The sequence below is a fragment of the Macaca fascicularis genome, chromosome 9 (assembly GCF_037993035.2).
Source record: "Macaca fascicularis isolate 582-1 chromosome 9, T2T-MFA8v1.1".
Taxonomy (NCBI): Eukaryota; Metazoa; Chordata; class Mammalia; order Primates; family Cercopithecidae; genus Macaca; species Macaca fascicularis.
This window is the reverse complement of record NC_088383.1, coordinates 34001570-34021695: the sequence shown is the minus strand read 5'-3', so window position 1 is coordinate 34021695 and position 20126 is coordinate 34001570. Positions and strand designations below refer to the sequence as shown.

Sequence of the window (20126 nt, the reverse complement as noted above, 5' to 3'; positions counted from 1 at the left end):
CAAGGGGGCCGGGAGTGGCGGGGGTGCCATTTACTGAGAGCAGACTTGGTCACTTGATATATGTTACATGATTGAGAGTTTGTGCATTTAATAATAATTCCGAAGAGAGTCTCTTGACTGTTACTATTCTCCATCCTTATTGTTCTTGGCAACTAAATGGTGGCATTCCTTATAGCTATACAAGTTACTCCTGTTCTTCCAAGTAAAGAGGAAAGCTCATGTTCACTAACTCCAAATGCCTGTGTGAGTGCCACTCACTCCTACGCACCCAGGGCTGCTGGCCTCACTCCTGCTCATCTCCTGTGTTGTATATTCATCTCCTGTGTTCTGAAACTGCTGTAAAGAAATACCTGAGACTGGGTCATTTATAAAGAAAAGACGTTTGATTGGCTCACAGTTCTGCAGGCTGTATAGGAAGCATGATGTTCACACCTGCTCAGCTTCTGGGGAGGTCGCAGGAAACTGACAATCATGGCAGAAGGTGAAGGGGAAGCACAAGTCACAGTGGCCAGAGTAGGAGCAAGAGAGAGAGGGAGGGGAGGTGCTACACGTTTTTTTGTTTTTTGTCTTTTGTTTTTGGAGACGGAGTCTCGATCTGCCGCCCAGGCTGGAGTGCAGTGGCCTGATCTCAGCTCATTGCAAGCTCTGCCTCCTGGGTTCACACCATTCTCCTGCCTCAGCCTCCCTAGTAGCTGGGACTACAGGCACCCGCCACCACACCTGGCTAATTTTTTGTATTTTTAGTAGAGACGGGCTTTCACCGTGTTAACCAGGATGGTATACGTTTTTAAACAACCAGATCTCATGATAACTCACTTACTATTGCAAGGACAAGGCCAGGAGGGGATGGCGCTAAACTATTCATGAGAAATCCACCCCCATGATTCAATCACTTCCCACCAGACCCCACCTCCAACACTGGGGATTGTAATTCGACATGAGATTTGGTGGGGACACAGATCCAAACACTATCATATGTATTCACCATGGACTTTCTTAACCCCTTTTCTGCCATTGTCCTTTCGGGAGAAAGTGTTTCTTCAACTATGGTGAACTGAAACAACAGTGAATAAGGAAAATATGAAAATGAATTTTGGTGTATAGTGGAGAAAATAGGAAGCTACAGAATATTTAAATTAGAAGAGATTTTATTTTGCAAATTCTAAAGTCCAACTCCCGTTTGTCATGCACAGAATTTGAGAACCAGAAAGACTAAGAGGCCACCCAAGTTTACCCAGCCGGTGAATGAATCTCAGGACTGGAATTCAGGTCTCCTGGGGTTCCATCCAGTTCTCCTCCATCACCCCATGGAATGTCCCCATGTTTTGTCAAAATACACAAGAAAACCTGGGATCACTTCCATAGCGTGACAAGGGCAAAGTGAAAGCACCAAAATTCACTTGCTTTTGAAAGTATGACCTTAATTCCTGTCATTTTTTTTCTCAATAAATCTTAATCTGAACTGAAACATTTTATCTTTATAAGAAGGAGAAAATATCGGTATCTGCATGAAATCTTGCTGTTTACTTTGGCTTATAAGAATGTAGCCAAAGCGTTTTTTTCCCCAGGGAGGAGTTTGGAGGTCTCCAGCATAACCGTTTCTACACTGTGGCTATAAAATCCTAAAGGGTCCCCAGTAGCATATATGTACATATGTATTTTTTATTTGTGGATGAATGACTCAAATTAGCATAGTCGCTGTCATCTCAGAAGCCACCAGAGTAATTTAGAAACTAAGATTATAAACCATACAGCACATGTCGTAATCTCTACCTGGAACTGACGAGGCAAATTGCTACATGTTACTAACTTTTGAACCGGAATCAAATAGATAAGCATTTGCAGTGCTCACGGTGAAGGGTGAGCCGTGTCCAAGAAGGTTTGAGAGGTATTTCAAATAAGTCAGACCTCTGCAGACCAGGTTTCCTGTGCCCATCTAAGAATTCTTCTGCATCTGCAATGCCATGGATCCATGGATAGTTGATATGTGCATGAGGAGGAAAGGATTGATTTGTTTTCTCAACAGGCTGCCAGATGCACTCTGTTGGTATTCAGCCTCCTGACCTGAATCACTAAAACAAGAGACCTACTAGTTAACTTTAATCTCTATTGATGTCTAATGAGTCGCCTCTAGTTGCCTGGCACTTTGGGAGAATGTTCAGTTAAGACCAATGTCAACAAAGCACCTTATTTAGAATTGAATCCTTGCACGCCATTGCCAGGGCCCCATCACTTCTGCCTTCAAGCCACTGTGAGAAAATGGTGCAGGAAAAGAGTTGTTGAACTGAACACCCCCAGATTTGATCCTGAAATTCAAAAGGGTAAAGACTTCTCTGATTCACAAGAGTCTCAAGTGTAGCTATTTGAAGATCATAGCAGCAGGTGGTATTGAGGGACTGAGTTGATGTGCTCATGTTGGTAGAGAAGGCAGTTTTGGGGTTTGTTGTTGTTGTTGTTGTTGTTTGTTTGTTTTTTGAGGTGGAGTCTGGCTGGCTCTGTCACCCAGGCTGGAGTGCAGTGGTGTGATCTCGGCTCACTGCAACCTCTGCCTCCTGGGTTCAAACGATTCTCCTGTCTTAGCCTCCCAGGTAGCTGGGATTACAGGCGCCCACCACCACGCCCAGCTAATTTTTCTATTTTTAGTAGAGACGGGGGTTTCCCTATGTTGGCCAGGCTGGTCTCGAACTCCTGACCTCAGGTGATCCGCCCACCTCAGCCTCCCAAAGTGCTGGGATCACAGGCATGAGTCACCGTGTGCACCCAGCCGAGAAGGACAGTTTTTGAATTGTGTAGTGAATACCACCCTATGCTGGTTACCATGAATTGAAATTGGAGTCATTCATACAGGCATAAGGTCAACCTGCACTATATGCATGGATGCTCTTGACCAATTTCAATGACAAATCACTATAATTTGTAAAGTCTTGGTGGTACTGAACAGTCATTAAAATTACACATTATAAATATATGCATTACACACACACACACACACACACATCTATTAACATGCAATTTTAGAATGGCGTACTATACTGTGCCTGATACTTCGGGGAAGGTTAGGATGTCAGCATTGATATTAGGTGACTTCCGGCATCATGGCCTGTAATCACAGTTTATCGTGCCCTCACTAACAGCCACACTTTACCGGCCCACCTGTGTCAACACCACTCAGAATGAGTCACTCACCCTTGGTACATGTACGAATTACCTTTCACATTTCGTTTGTCAAAGAGGCATAGGTCACATCTGGCAGAGTTACTGAGTCACTGGTGTAGGAATCTGAAACCCAAACTGCCTCCACTGAATTCTCTCCCTCATCATTATAAATGTTCTATTTCACCAATAAAGGGCTGTCAGCCTCAAGATTTAAAGATTTAAGCTTGACGGGGCTATAATTATTTCTCTAGGGCTCTGTCGAGATTTCTGCAGCTTACTCATTCATTGTTCCCACATGATTTTATATTTGTCATTTTTTTCCCTGCAACAGCAGAAGTCTTTAAATTGCTCCATACAAATGGAAAGCTAAGGTTAACACAATAAATCTGAACTTGACTTTCCATACCCATTTTACTAATAGGAAAAAGCTGACTAATGCATGATTAGAATAGTGGTTATAATGGTGGGCTTTTATTAGAAAGATGTTCTGTCTTTACCCAGGTTATTTCTTGGGGAAGTTGTTTAAGTGGGATTTTCACTTTACTCCTTTTTCTCTTCTACTCATAGGTCCTGAATGTTCCCAGAACTACACAACACCTAGTGGAGTGATAAAGTCCCCCGGATTCCCTGAAAAATATCCCAACAGCCTTGAATGCACTTATATTGTCTTTGCACCAAAGATGTCAGAGATTATCCTGGAATTTGAAAGCTTTGACCTGGAGCCTGACTCAAATCCTCCAGGGGGGATGTTCTGTCGCTACGACCGGCTGGAAATCTGGGATGGATTCCCTGACGGTAAGAATGACAAGAAGCACCCCAAAAAGGGAAGGTTCTGGAGGAAGGGCACCAGGATTCTTTTACTAGAGTCATGATACATGCATCATTTTAAAAAAATGCTCAAAAGGACACTGGAAAACAAAGCAAAACTCTCTTTATGCAGAGCAGTGATGAAATGTTTGAGCTCAAGAAGACCTTAGTAATTATCTAGTCCAATTCCTTCAGTTTATAGATAAGGAAGCTGAGGCCATGAAAGATTACGAAAAGTTCTTGTAGCTATTTTTGTGATATAATTGAGGTGAACACATAGTTTTTCTCACTGAAGTATTTTGCTCATCCACTGACCTGGCTACTCATCATTAATTCACAGATTGTCAGAGGATGGGCTCTTAGTAATTCCATTATATCAAACCACTCATTTTAGAAATGCAGAGACTCAGGACCTGAGAGGTTGAGTACTTAATAAAATTTTAAGGCTAAAATATGCATCTGTTATGCTACAGAATAAAAATTTGGAAAAGGAACGAGAATGTTTGGGCATTCCAAATTTAGACAGTTTCCCTGTACATTCTCTACAGATTTTTCATCTTTGGGAATTTGAATCACCTCATTACATCATTTATCGTCATTGACCTATCATCTAAATGCATTCATATACCTAAAAAGTATTTCTTGAGCATCTGTCATGTACCAGGCACCATCCAACCCCTGTGTAAGCAAAACAATGAAAGGTGCTGCCTTCTGGAGTTTCTCTTCTGCCAGGGAGAATGAGACAATAAACAATGCACATTACAAATAAATGAATTATGTGTGTGAAATATTAGAAGGTGAGAAGTGCTGTAAACAAATCTCCCCAAATGCAAGCAAGAAAAAGTAGAGCAGAGTCAAGGGATGAGAAGTTAGGAGGGGGAAGGTATACGGTGAAATTTTAAATAGGGTGGTGAGGTTAGACCTATTTATTTATTTATTTATTTATTTATTTATTTATTTATTTTTGAGACAGAGTTTCGCTCTTGTCACCCAGGCTGGAGTGCAGTGGAGCGGTCTCGGCTCCCTGCAACCTCTGCCTGCTGGGTTCAAGCGATTCTCCTGCCTCAGCCTCCTGCGTAGCTGGGATTACAGGTGCCCACCACTACACCCAGCTAATTTTTTGCATTTTGGGTAGAGACGAGTTTTCACCATATTGGCCAGTCTGGTCTCAAACTCCTGACCTCAGATGATCCGCCCGCCTCGACCTCCCAAAGTGCTGGGATTACAGGCGTGAGCCTCCGTACCCGGCCGAGGTTAGACCTTATTAAAGAAAACAACATTTGAGTGAAGATTTGAAGGAGGTGGAGGAAATAGCCATGTGGACATCTAAATGAAAGTTTTCCATTCCACTCTTGTGAATTAGAAGGTGAATGGCAAAAATACACAGCGAAATTCTGAACAGTGAGGGATAATATCCAATAATTTTTACAGCTGCATTGCTTATCTTGTGTTTAGTCTGGTTTAATATTAAGATTTCTCTAGAGAACACACATTACACAGATCAGAGAGGATGGCTTGGAAGTCTTCACCATCATGGAGTTAGGAGATGTATAACTATCTGTAAAACAGAGTCAGATACTATTCTCAAAAGAGTATTTAAATACATTGTACATAAAGAATAAAGTAAAATGTAGACCGGGTGCTGTGGCTCATACCTATAGTCCCAACACTTTGGGATGCCAAGGTGGGTGGATCACCTGAGGTCATGAGTTCGAGACCAGCCTGGTCAACATAGTGAAACCCCATCTCTATGAAAAATACAAAAATTAGCCGGGCGCGGTGGTGCATGCCTGTAATTCAGCTACTCAGGAGGCTGAGGCAGGAGAATCACTTGAACCTGGGAGGCAGAGGTTGCAGTGAGCCGAGATCATGGCCACTGCACTCCAACCTGGGGAACAGAGCGAGAATCTGTTTTTAAAAAAAGAGTAAGTGAAATGTAAAGGAGATTGCCTTAGTCTTTGAAATGACATTATTATTAGTGTGATTCAATTTAGCTATGTTCCTCAATAGTAAACAGCATTAGAGAAAAACCAGGTTTAGAGAATCCTTATATTGCCATTGGAATAAACGGGTGAGTTAACATTAGTTTAATATCTTCTTTGCTCTTTTACCATATAAACAGGGTTATGATAATCTTATCAAAACTCTTTTATTAAATAATGAGATTTGCCCAAACAGAGTTCTGATTGATTTCCAAGTATTCAATCTGATAATTAGGAAAACAGTATTATAATAATATTGTAACAATAGTTGGAACATTTTACAATGGATTTATTTGTTCACAACCCAAATTTGCAGCTTTCCTTTCTAGAACTTTCATTTAAATTGACATCTGAAGAGGAGGTCCAATCAACCAACTTATTTAGAAGACTTTCAGAAAGAAGGCACATTGTTATTAGTGTCAAGAGTTTTTCAAAGTAGTAATTTTCTGGCTCTAGAAAATCACTGAGTTGAATCGAGGAACAATTAACAATAAGAGTTATCAGCCTTGCAATTTACACATGTTTTAAACTATGGTGCCTTTCACTTGTTCCCAGAGAAAACTGGCTTTGGAATATGAAGAATGCATTTGTATATTTGTTAACATTTACCTGGCCTCATTCAGCCTGTACCTGCATAATGGTTTTCTTTTTTAGGCAAAACAAAACTGCATCCTCCTGGATTTTTTTTTTTTTTTGGTCAGTGACACTAAAAACATTTTTGTCATAGTAGTTCAACACACATAGTTCCTCTGCCAACAAAATTGCTTTTAGTCTTTGATATCCTTTCCAAAAACAACAACCAGAAGGTGCAGAAGGCTTTTAACCATCAAGTGATTTTACGTTGCATTTTATCATAAACATTGAATTAAATGACTAGGTAATTGAAAGCTATCCATTGATTCAAATTGACTTTGAGGAAAAGCAGTTTACTCTAGAACTCAAAATTCAAGGCATGCGTGTTGTGAATCCCGCATCTCCGTCTACCACTCTGTTTGAAGCTGCATGGATTCACAAATGGCAACTTTGAAAAAAATTGGTGGAGGTTTACATATGGGCTAAGGCCAAGAGCACAGCATCATTGCCCAGGTAGATGCTGGAAGTGTTGGTGCTGGATGATGGGGCTGGAAGTGAATGCTTAGCTCACATCGCATCGGTGCTGATGACGTCAGCCTTCTGCCTCAGCTGGCAAAAGGGGCTGGAACTGCAATTGTTACCTGTGTTCCAAAAATTATCAATCATTTCAGGAATACATTTCATAATAGCTAGATTGAGTTCTGCTTGCTTTTATTTACTTCTACATTTAATTAACCTTCTAAAGACTAATTTAGAAGAGAGAGAGATAAATATGCCAATTTTTTTCTGGGGAAAAGCTACAAAATGTATTTTTGGTATTCCAGATATTCCACACCAAAAAGTCTATTAATTTCAGAAAAGTATAGACGACCTATCTTGTACCTTTGAAACGAATCCCTTTTTTGTTTATTATTCAAAATACTTCATTTTAAAAGGATACCTTTAAGCCAGGTGTGGTAGCTCACACCTGTAATTCCATCACTTTGGGAGGCCTAGGTGGGAGGACTGCTTGAGGCCAGGAGTTCAAGACCATCCTGGGCAACATCGAGAGATAAGACCCCGTCTCTACAAAAAAAAAGTTTAAAAATTAGCTGGACACAGTGGCATGAGCCTGGAGTCCCAGCCCCTCGGGAGACTGAAGTGGGAGGATCACTTGAGCCCAGGAGTTCCAGGTTACAGTGAGCTATGATTGTGCCACTGCACTGCAGCCTGGGCAACAGAGTGAGACAGCCATCTCTAAAAAAGAAAAAAACAAATTTTAAAATACCTCTTTGTAGTAGATCAGCACTTTTATTTTTTCACATAAAAATGTGGCAGAAAGCCAAATCATCTGATTCTGAGATAAGGTTATAATTATTAGAAAGATTAATGGGAAAATGCAAAAGATGTGGGATCACCATTGCCCATTGTAGGCATATATTTAAACAGCACAAATACTATATTCCTTTCACATCTGAGAAGATATGATCATTCTAGCTCTCCTCTTCCTGAAGCTTGGCACATGTTGCTTGCTAAAATTCTGCAATAATTCAATTTTTGAATTATACTTCTGCTTTTGTGACCGTTTTCATTCATCTCCTCGGCCCTTGGGTTCACAATAACAGAAATAGGAAATCCGATAGCTATGTCCATGTAAATACACAAATGAGCACACACACGAGACGGATAAGAGTATTTCATCCACTCTCGCTCAGATCAATATTGCATTAGCTTGCTAGGCTAAGGTCTCGCTGTTGTTCAGGAAAATTCAATACTTCTTTGTATTATAGTCGAAAAAGCCTTTCACTGTCGTATCTTGAGGGCTCCTAAAGAGAGTGGCACGCTGTTGTCCGGGGGCAATGTTCTAGGGACAGAAGGCAGATTTACCCAGCATGTCTTAAACATTATAAACCAGTGAGTCATGGAGACTCTCTAAATTGCAAGTCTGCATCAGACAAGTTCTCTTCTGTTTTCTCTTTCAAAGAGATTCCCCTTCCGCCCTCCCCAAAGGAATTGGGTGATAGTGGCGGGGAGGATCAGCCGCCTGGGCTTCCACAGGGCGATCACAGCTTTGCTTGCGAGCTTGTATTCCGGGGGAGGTCAGCGGCTGTGGTGATCAGAGAACGACCCCAAGGATTAGGGCTGTAAACGTTTGCCCACAAAATAAAGAAAAAACATCATGAAGCCACACTAATGGAATTTAAATGAGGGAAAAAGTAGTGAGGAAGTCTGAATGGACTCTAAGCCTTCTTTTTAATATTGCAGATCAGAAATGAGATTCTTTTTTAGGAAAGTAAAGACTTAAGTGTATGCTTCTAGCAAGGTATTTTCATGTGTATGTTATGGACAACTTCGTGCTCCAGAGATAAGAAAAAAAAAGTGTTACATTACTACTAGGGCCACATCCAGAATGAAGAAAATCTATTAAATAGCAAAGAACCACTACCTGTAGAAGAATTAGAAGCCAGGATTAAAGCTGAAGAGAGACAAAAAACAGCAAGAGTTTCATCTTCTGAGACGCTTTCTTCTGCCAACAGAGAAGTCTAATATAACAAAATTTGCTCCCATAATGCAAAGCTATTGTCCGTGTCAGCGTGATGCCCTGTAGATAATCCGTATCAATCCTCCCCACTGGGTCATCCTCCTCGTTTTCTTCATGATAAAGCAGTCTACGCACACAAACTGTGTGGTGCCTGGAGGGAGAGTGAGGGGTTGCGATAGAGAGAAAACTCTGAATTCACTCAACTGCATTATTTTCAACACATTGAGAGAAATTAGCAGGTATTGTTCAAAGCAGCCCATTTTTGCGCTAACTCAAATAGGTGAACCATTTTGGTTTACTTTAGTTATTTTATTTTGTTTGGGTTTGGTTTTTTTTTTTTTTTTTTTTTTTTTTTTTTTAAGAGAATTGGCCAAGAGCTGAAAACCTGTCAGCCGAGGATCTGTGCAATCCACAAAACAGGGGCTCGGATTTGCTGCCTACTAGGAACGCAGCTGGTACTCGGGGCTTCAGGGAGACCAGTTCTTGTGAGGTTCACTTTGGCAACCACATCTGAAGTCTCTCCTGGCCTTCATCCGCCGCGTCCTGCATCCATACTGTACACACTGGCCTTGAAACACCACGTCCCTGTTGAAGGCCCCTCCCTCCAGGGACATGTCCACCTAATGTGCTTCTTTAAACAAAGCAATCATTCTTAGTTGAAACACACAGAACCATGGATTTCTTGGAGGGGAAAACAGTCCACACCATATTGTCCTTCTAAACCCAAACCATCTGGTATGTTTTTACCATATGTGCAATGAAAAAACCTAGAGGAAAAAAAGGACTTTTTTGTATGTGGCTTGTCGATGATCAGGACAGGGAAGTGGAAAGATTCGCCATCCAGAGGAGTTCTACACTCTTCCCAAGGCAATTTCCAGTTTACTCATTGCCAAGGTTTGCTTAAAGCACTTCAACAAAGGTGTGGCCAGTTTAAGTCAAACAGCAAATTGCTGTATTGATTTTTGTGTTTTTTTGAGACAGAGTCTCACTCCGTCATCCAGACTGGAGTGCAGTGCTGTGATCCTGGCTCACTGCGACTTCCACCCCCTGGGTCTTGCCTCAGACTCCCCAGTAGCTGGAATTAACAGGCACTGCCCACCACACCTGGCTAATCTTTGTAGTTTTAGTATAAACGAAGTTTCACCATGTTGGCCAGGCTGGTCTCGAACTCCTGACCTCAAGTGATCTGCCCACCTCAGCTTCCCAAAGTGCTGGGATCACAGGAGTGAGCCACTGCACCCAGCCATCAAACAATTTGACTTTAACATAAATTAGTGGGTGTTCCCAATCATTCGCCTCCTCAAGTCCCCTTTATTTCCTGGTGTGCACAATCAAATGGATGCTTTTGGTGATTTCTTGGCCCCTGGAAACAAGTCACCTCTCAGTTAGGAGAGAAAAAACTAGGACAGAAGTCAGACAGATGCATTTTTATTTCATTTAGATTATAGGTTGCCATTATTTATAAATTATTGGTATATGTAGTCTCCAACTTTTTACATAGTTACAATGATTTGTCTTCACATAAAGTCCTGAGTAGGACATAATCCATTGTCCTTTGTCCAAGCTTGGGATGTTTATCATAATAAGAATCTAGGGCAAAAAGATAGCATGAGGAAGCCAATCACAGGTCAATTGTGGATCAGACCCCTGGGACTGATCAGACCACAGGGTTCCCTGGACATCAGCATCCCCAGAATCTCCCCTAGGGCAAGAGAGGCGAGGATAGGTAACTCAGAAACCTCAGTGACCACAGCTTAGCAGGAATCTGTTGGCGCTGGGCTGTGTATACAGTTTTGCCCTGCCAATGGGTACCAAGGTGCCACTTCAATAGCCTAAATCTCATTCTTTGCAATTGAAGCAAGCATTTCGATTCTGTTCCTGAAAACAGTTCTGCTCACTGGGGAATGCGGTGATGCCTGTTACTGCCCTTCTGAGTACACTTTAAAATCTTCTCCGCAAACCCAATCCAGTATGTTCACTGCAAACCAATTAACTTAGGGAAGCCTTGCTTTGGGTTAGAAAACACTCTGGGTTCTGCTGGGACCCATGTTTGTAAATGGTGGTTCTTGTATCTGCTGCAGGAGAAAAGACATTCTGACATTGTCTGTATTCCTCCCGTTCCAGTTGGCCCTCACATTGGGCGTTACTGTGGACAGAAAACACCAGGTCGAATCCGATCCTCATCGGGCATTCTCTCCATGGTTTTTTACACCGACAGCGCAATAGCAAAAGAAGGTTTCTCAGCAAACTACAGTGTCTTGCAGAGCAGTGTCTCAGAAGGTCAGTGTTTATTCATTTTGCAAAGCCCTGTGGTAAATACTCAATGTCATTCCTGTTCACACACCTGCGGCCACAAGAAGCACTAAAGTAATGTGTTGTGAACGTGGGTGCCAGGTATCTGTTTTTCTCTTTTAAATTTTTTTTTTCTTTTTTAATATCAATAGGAAGAACTATTTGCTGTGCTTTCTTCATAAAATTGTGGGTGAGAAGCCTGCTTGGGAGCCTCTGAAATTATGCGAGAAAGTGGGAAATGGCAAAATAGTGCCTTGAAACAATGAAATGTGACTAGAGCATCTACCTGGCACCCTCCAATGCATACAAGGCTGAGCATCATAAGAGGACAGGCATCTATCCCAGACGATAAAACAAATCTGCGGTAGTTCACCGACAGAGCAGTCACAAAGTGTGGATAATGCAGTGGTTTGGTTGTGGAAGATGCTGGAGGAAGCCATTATGTTTTTTGTATTCTATTAAAATACTCAACTCAGCTAGCTCAACCCTTCCTCAAAGTTTTTGTGGTCTCTAGGTCTTTTAAAGGCCCAAGAAAAAATCTGAAAGAACAAAGAATAAGGCCAGGACTTGTGGCTCATTCCTGTAATCCCAGTGCTTTGGAAGGGCGAGGCAGGAGGACTGCTTGAGGCCAGGAGTTGGAGATCAGCTTTGGCAATATAATGCAAACTTGACTGTACTAAAAATTGAAAAGTTAGCTGGGCATGGTGGATCATGTCTGTAGTCCCAGCTACTTGGGAGAATGCGGGAAGATTGCTTGAGCCCCGAAGTTTAAGACTGCAGTGAGCTATAATCATGCCACTGCACTCCAGCCTGGTTGACAGAGTGAGACCCAGTCTCAAGAACAACAACAAAAAAGAACAAAGAATAAATTGTTTGTGCAATTATCAGCTCTAGCTCCCAGGCTGTAAAGTAACATAGGGAGAGGACAAGGGGTGTTTGGAGAGGTATCCTACAGATATGCTCATATCTTCTACAGCAGATCTCACTGGAAAATAAAGAGGCCAGTGAAATTTCAAAACCTTATTTGTATTTTATTTATTGGATTAATTGATTTATGTATTTTTGTGCCTGTAAATAATTGTTATATTACAAATAACAAAGCTAAGCTTAAAAATATGAAACCATTGCAAGGAAACCTTGTATGCCCTAAAACCTTATCTGTTATTGATAGAAAATTCAGAAAATGGGGAATTTTGATTAGCTGAGATTTTCTGGATGGTTGAGGATCTTCCCTTTAATCTCTAAAGCTTTTTTCACTTGTGTACTTTGGATTAACATTTTCCTAAAACTGAATGCTCATTTTCCCAGTATCATCAAACTGAGGATGTTAGGCCTCAGAGAATATAGATTTTGATGTTTCATGGTCACTGTTGTGAGCATTTTGATTTTGTGCTCTAAAACTGTGGTGCTTTGGGGCCATGTGACAGTGCAGTTTACCCCCAATGCATAATTGTGTGTTTTAATAAGCTAATTATGTTAATAGTCATGATCAGGCCAGAGGCGGGGCATAAGAACAAAGGAAGTCAGGAAGAGGTGGTCTGGGTGCCAATAGTAGAATCTGAAAGACAGGAAGTTAGATCTACCATCCTTTGAGTATGAATTGTAACTAGACATAGAGTCTTTTTTTCAGTTCTCTTTGATATTAAAAGAAATAATTTAATACAAAAATTTTATTTTAAATACAACTTTTTGTGTGTACCCATATGACAGGTAGAGCCATAGATAGTTATAAACACACACACTCAACTGTGAACATAAATCAGAATTTTCATCATTTCCTGGTACATTTCAAACAGTCTTTTTGTCAACCTAAGTCCACTTGGCAAAATTATTAATCACTGTATGATCTTGATAACCTTATTTTTAAATATTGCCATGAAAATCCAAGTATCAGTGCTATATTCCAGTAAGTCCCTTACTACCATCTTTTTAAAGAATTTTGAATGAATGAACTCTTTGGTTTGTCAAGTTAAAAAAGAAAAATGAATCTTTTTCTTTTTTAAATTTCATTGAATCCCCTATGTTTTGATGACTTTGGGCCCTGTTTTTCCCTTCAGATTTCAAATGTATGGAAGCTGTGGGCATGGAATCAGGAGAAATTCATTCTGACCAGATCACAGCTTCTTCCCAGTACAGCACCAACTGGTCTGCAGAGCGCTCCCGCCTGAACTATCCTGAGAATGGGTGGACTCCCGGAGAAGATTCCTACCGAGAGTGGATACAGGTATGCAGCAAAAGATCAAGCCTATCTAGGATTGAATAAGTTTTTGACTGTCTAGAGAAGTTGTTGAAAGAAAGTGGTACTGTGCCAAATGGCCTCCAATGAAAATATAGGTTAATGGCCATCAGGTATAAATCACTGCAAAATGAGCGCATCACTACACGATCAGAGAAAAGCAGGCCCAGATGACATATCTTCTCAGATACTCACATACTACTCTTCCGAGAATGTGAGTACAGGTGTCTCACTTTGATAACAGCTCCAAGATCTGATTTTTCCCAACTACACACTGTCTGTTAATGGGCTTCCTATTTTGACATGTTTTTATTTCCTGGATGAAATATATGAATCCTGTTTATAGACGTGTATGAAATAATTGTTTCCAAGTATAGATTTCTGTTTGTTCAGGGTAGGAGAAGGGAAGGAAAGGTTGGAGTGTGTTTTTCCACGTAGGTCTATATAGCACACATCCAAGAAGGGGTTCGGTTGAAGGCACTCTCCGTTGATGAGATATCTATGTTTAGGCGTGAAATGTACATACCTGTGTCCTCATTAGTGATACTGCCTCTACTTTCCTCGCTTAGTTCTGACACTTCCCGCCGTCACTTACATATCCCCACAGATACCTTGTCTGCCCCACATCCCCACCACTGACCCCTTTTTCCAGCCATCTACCCAGCCGTCTACCCCCTCTCATCCCTGGCACCACTCCTAATGCCCACTTGCCCAACCTTGATATCTGGGTATTCCCACCCAAAGGCCTGATGCTGACAGTCCTGAATTTTTCACTCACTGTTAAATGAAACATCCATAGCTGGATCTGTGGGTTAAACTGTGGGCAAATTATACAAAAGATTATTTGCTGAAGGATCCAGGCTTCCTTTTCAGGAGAATAGTCAGAGCCTGTCTTACTTTTATTGCTAGATATAAAATGACTAATTCCCAGAGAGAGTTTCCAAGCAAGGGAAAAAAAAAAAAAAAAAAAAAAAAAAACACAAGATGATTAATCCTCTACTTTCCACATCTATTGCTGCTTCAGTCTTTTAAGCACAAATACCAGATTTTGTTTTACTTTGGAAAGGTCAATATTAGTTTAACATACACTTAAAGTGAAATGGCCTATTACAGGAGACTGAACTCACGCTAACCTCCAACACTGAGAAACATGTCGAGGGTGAGAAAAGATGAGACGTCTACCTTGGGATTGCTGAATCCATCTCCAGATTAAGTCAGAAACGAAATGAATTTGCCTGTGTCAAAATAGCTCTTGGTAACTTGTTTTCCCACATCCCCAAACCAACAAGCAGTTCAGTATGATTGACAGATGTGCCTCTCTGGGGAAGCTCACATTTTGCAGCACTAAGCATGTTTGTATGATAATGAAACAGGAAAGGTCTCCTTGTCTCCCTCACAAGACGTGCGATAGGGGTGTGGCTCGCTTCTTCAGTGCTCCTCTGCTGAAACCTCTAGGGGAGCATACAGATGGGCAGGCTGTGGGGCTTCGACCCCACGGCAGTGTCTAAGGCTGAATGTTTACAAGCCGCAGCCCCAGTGGGCGCGTGTTACAGGTGCTCTTCTGGTTTGCCGTCTATAGGCGGCTTGTGTTCACCAGCTCAATTAGACCCCCTTCCTTATCACAAAGACAGAGGGATTTCTGTATCCCAGGGTTTCTTGCCTTGGTGTACAGGAAGATTCGGATCACACGTGATCTTGGATAATGAGTGCAAGGTTTTATTGTTGGGGGGGCCGGAAGGGAGATGGTTTTCTCCTGGACTCTTCTCCAACAGCTCCGCGCAAACTCCACGTCGTTCTGCCGGTGCCTGTTGGTGTGCTCTTCCACGGGTGGGCTCTCGACCACCAGCCACTTGTGCCTTCTTCCACCATTGTGTTCCTCACGATGTCCAGCCGCTTGTGTATCTGCCCGCTAGGGTCTCGGGTTATTAAAGGCCCAGGATGGGGGCGTGGTGGGCCCGGGTGGTCTTGGAAAATGCAGCATTTGGGAGGGAAAGTGGGAGTACCTGTCCTCACTTTGGTCCGTGGGGGTGGAGCGCTAGCCAAGGACTCTCCTTTCTCTACCCTGCACTTCCCTTCCCCCTTCCCTATCATTTAAAGGGACCATGCTCCTCCCTTCCCAGCACTCCTGTATCAGTAACGTAGTCCCATTCTTGGTACTGTGGGAAGCTCTCATTAAGGTAGAAATGGTGGTCTTCCAGGAGCTCTGAAACTGCAACTGTAGCAATTCTTCTGTGCAAGGCAATTCTCTTGTCAGTGAAAACACTGAGACTACATGGCCTCTCACAAAGCATTTGTCAACAGAAGAGATTTACATCATTCTTTGGAGTTAGACACAATCTGAGATTGCCCCAGAAGAAAAAAAAATCTCAAATCATCCATCTCTTTTTGCCAAGGAGAAAACATGATCAGGAGAAGCAAGGTACCTCAAACTCCCAAAACTAGATGGTTTTCTTCTTGCTCATGCCATGTCCTATGGCTGGGCCAGATGGGGTCTGCTCCATATCTTCTCACACCAGGACCCAGACCTAGGGAACAGCATCCTCTGAAATGTTGCCTGCCCCAAGGCAGAGTGTATTAGTCTGTTCTCACACCACTATAAAGAACTACCCAAGACTGGGTTAATTTATAAAGGAAAGAGGTTTAATTAATTCAGTTCTGCATGGCTGGGGAGGAAACTTAGAATCATGGCAGAAGGGGAAGCAGGAAACTTAAAATCATGGCAGAAGGGGAAGCAGGCATGTTTTACATGGCGGCAGGTGAAAGACGCAAGGGAAGGAGGAACTTCCAAACACTTATAAAACCATCAGATCTTGTGAGAACTCACCCACTATCATGAGAAGAGCATGGGGAAAACCGCCCCCATGATCAAATCACCTCCCACCAGGTCCCTCCCTCAATGCTGGGGATTACAAATCAAGATGAGATTTGGGTGGGGACACAAAGCCTGACCTTATCACAGAGGGAGAAAGATCACAGCTCATCGTGATGGTTCTCAGGTCTCCCTGCTGGATCACTTCCACCCACCTTCACTGCCAAAGCACATCACAGAGCCACACTTAACTTCTGAGGGGCAACAGGAAGCCATGGCCCCATCTGGCTAGAGGGAGGAGAGCTTAAATGACAATTGTCCTACTCATAGGACATTGATCCTTTATCGAGTGCACAGAATGTGGCCAGATCTATGCTAAGTACTTGACATATTTTTTATCTGATCCTCACTGCAATCCTGGGAAGGAGGTATAATCATCCCCATTGTAAAAACGAGGATGCTGAAGTTCAGAGAAATGGGTAAACACTCAAGGTCACAGTTAGTGACCTAGTGACCTAGTGACGGGCTTGGAAATAAGGTCTATCAGACTCTAACACCCACTTGTTTATATTACAGTATGCAGGATTTTTACCATTTATTCCCATTCATATACTTTCAAGTGTATTTTATGACATGTCCATCACCTCCCTGCCGAATCACGTTGAGATGGGTTGGGTGCTTCCTGTCTCTAAGCCTAGCATGCAGGGACTTTGCTGCTCCATCTCTCTGAAAGGTGAAAGTCACAAAAGCTTAGCTTCAGGTTCACCTTGAGGTAAAATTACCGTTTTTCCCCTCCCGAGCTCAGCAGGCTCATTTACATGCTCGTTGTGTCTGTGTACAGGGTGGGTGCTGTTATCATCCACCAATCACCTAATTATGAATAATTTCATGTGTTTCCAGCTTTTCTGAAACTCCTTGGAAGTGGTTGGCTTGTTGTTTTCGTTAGATAGATGTTTTGTAAATTAACCAACAAGTACAGCATAATTTAGACTGAGGGCAAGAGGCACATACCTCTAATCACAAGAACCTTAGCACACATACATTTCTATTTATATGCACATAAATATGCAGAAAACGTTTGTTTTCTTTTTCAGATTTTTCACATTTTGCGTGAAATATGCCCCCACAAAACAAGTTGCTGTAGCAACAACAAGTATACAAATACTTTCATGTGTTAAATTAATAAGGCAATATTGGAAGCTGACTTTCCATCAAGACAGGAACAAGCTTTGGTTCCCATTGTTTTCCCTAGGAAATTACTGAGTGGCATTAAGAAAAAAAAAACAATGCATCATTAACTGTCGATATGAACGTCCACATTGGAGCTTCCTGTGAGATCTGTTGTCTGCCAGAAAGCTTAAAAACAAGTCAAGGAGCCTGTTAGTGAGAAGGAGCGTGAAGGAAGTCCCAATGTGAAGGTTTGCACACAGCCATATCCTGCTGAAAAAACCACTTCATATCCTGAGCTGCTAAAATTCCCTCATTGTCAATGGCAGAGTTAATCACACTATGAAATTTGCCTGCCCTGCCTTTTTTTCCAGATTATTCCATTCTGTATTCTGTGTCCCAGAGCTGCTGATCTTATTATTAATTTCACCTTTTTTCTTCCTTTGTTTCTGGTTAATCATTCCAGGATACAAAATACAGACTGTGTATCAGTGGTGCGATCAAAAGTCTTCCTTTTCAAGCACATCATTAGAACCCAGGCCATTACGCTCATTGAAACTGAGTTTCTTTTCCCATAAAATAAAGATAATGTAGCCTTCACTCCATTCAGGCTCTCTCAGTCTATGATCTATGAGTCTCAGAGAAATGCAGTTTCAGTTTTTCCTTTTCATTTCTGCAAACTAAGTACACAGTGTACTGCGTCTTCTGGGGAGACGTTCTCAAAGATCCTGAACGTAGCCATTGACACGCAAAGCAGAATTTAATTCGTTAATTATTTCAATGTTTTATTAATGATAGTGTTCACCACGCTGTAAACAGATTTATCCTTCCAGCTTTAATTAAAGCTCTTGGGAGTGCTTTCCTCAAAACAACTGTGACTTTTCTCTGATTAAAATGCCAGGAGACCAAAAAAAAAAAAAAAAAAAAAAAAAACAAGAGACGTAATACTTGGGTGGGATATGAACTTTGTTGTTCGAAAAAACAAAAATAGCACCAGGATTACCACACCCGCTAGTGACTTTAGAAATTAAATCACTTGACAAATCAACTTGAGCTGAAACTACTCTTCTCCAAATTTAGGGGCTTTTTCTCTTGTGGAAAAAAATTGTGGTACTAGAGTATGTATGCCTTCACTTATTCCGGAGGAGCAGAGAGCGGTTGACTTCTAAACCACATCCTGTTTGGGTTGGTAAATCAGCCCTCTTATGGATTAATCAGACAGAAGGAAACCTCCAGGAAGATAGTCTGTAGGTGTAAGACCACATCAACAAACCCTTGAGGCAAGAGCCTCTTCTTTCTCCACTCCGTTTTCTAGTGCAGATGTTAATTCTGAGGTATGAGAAGAAGGAAATTTCCAGAAAAGAAGGACTGGAGCCAACCTGCTGAAGAAGCTTATTTTCGTGTTTCCCTTTTGCCTTATATGTATTTCTCAAATAATATTAAAGTCTTCCCCATTTTCTCTCTGAAGGAACTTTGGAAGCAGATACCATTAATGAAAGCCCTTAGTGTGGTAGGGAGATGGGCTGAATGGAATTGAAACACACACAGTCATGTTTAGTCATTTGTGACAATAGTGTCAAAAGAAAGTAAATGCCCTTCCTCTAAGTTCAACATGAGAAACTGGTCCAATCTAAGTAGCCTTTAAGGTTGCTTTAAAGATTTTAAAATTAATTGTGACACATATTCTAACAACAACATCTTATGTTTCCATAGCACTCTTCCCTTACAAAAGCACTTTTGTTTTGAGACAGAGTCTCGCTGTGCTGCCCAGGCTGGAGTGCAGTGGCGCAATCTTGACTTGCTGCAACCTCCGCCTCCTGGGTTCAAGCGATTCTCCTGCCTCAGCCTCCCGAGTAGCTGGGATACAGGCATGCACCACCACACCATGCTGATTTTTGTATTTTTAGTCGAGACGGGGTTTCATCCCATGTTGGCCAGGCTGATCTTGAACTCCTGGCCTCGAGTGATCTGCCTGCCTCGACCTCCCAAAGTGCTGGGATTACAGACATGAGCCACTGCGCCTGGCCAAAAGCACTTTTTATATACGTCCTATTTTAATCTTACTAAGTGAGGTCAGTTGACCAGAGATTTTTACCCCCATCTTCACGTGAGAAAACTGAGGCCCAGTGGGGTTAAATAGTTCACCAAAGTCCTGACTCCGGAGAAAGACATAACTTGTGAGAAATCTCGGTCTTACACAATGGACGTGGATATCCTTCCTCAGACTCAGGAAGCAAGACAGCAGGCACAGAAGAAGTCAGACCGTGGCCAGCACATGCATTGCCACTTGCCTCTGGATCTGACACCCAGTCAGGGTGCAGCCGAGGCTTGCAAAGCTCTTTGGCCACTCTGATTATGTTTTTCACTGAGTGCTCTTGCAATTGAGGTACACTGGAGAGATACTCTTATGCCAGCTATTCGGAGATACATAACTAATCCTGGCATCAGGCCTGATACGCCACAGACCAGACTGTCAGACACAATCAGGTTTGCCACCCTCAGCCCTGGGGTCCTTCCTTCAGTCCTCCGAGGTTTCCCGTCCATACACTTCACCAACATTCCATCCAGAGCAGTGAGTTGTTG

At 42.1% G+C, this 20126-nt stretch overlaps 1 protein-coding gene across 15 annotated transcripts in view; it reads left to right on the top strand.

Moving 5' to 3' along the window:
• NRP1 (neuropilin 1) overlaps positions 1 to 20126 on the top strand; it is a 158012-nt gene that overhangs the window by 67175 nt on the left and 70711 nt on the right. For all 15 annotated transcript variants that reach the window (XM_074001382.1, XM_074001378.1, XM_074001376.1 and 12 more), the window contains 3 exons: positions 3724 to 3951; positions 11164 to 11319; positions 13389 to 13555. In XM_074001382.1, coding sequence (XP_073857483.1) covers positions 3724 to 3951; positions 11164 to 11319; positions 13389 to 13555 — 551 coding nt within the window. The remainder of the gene's footprint in view (positions 1 to 3723; positions 3952 to 11163; positions 11320 to 13388; positions 13556 to 20126) is intronic.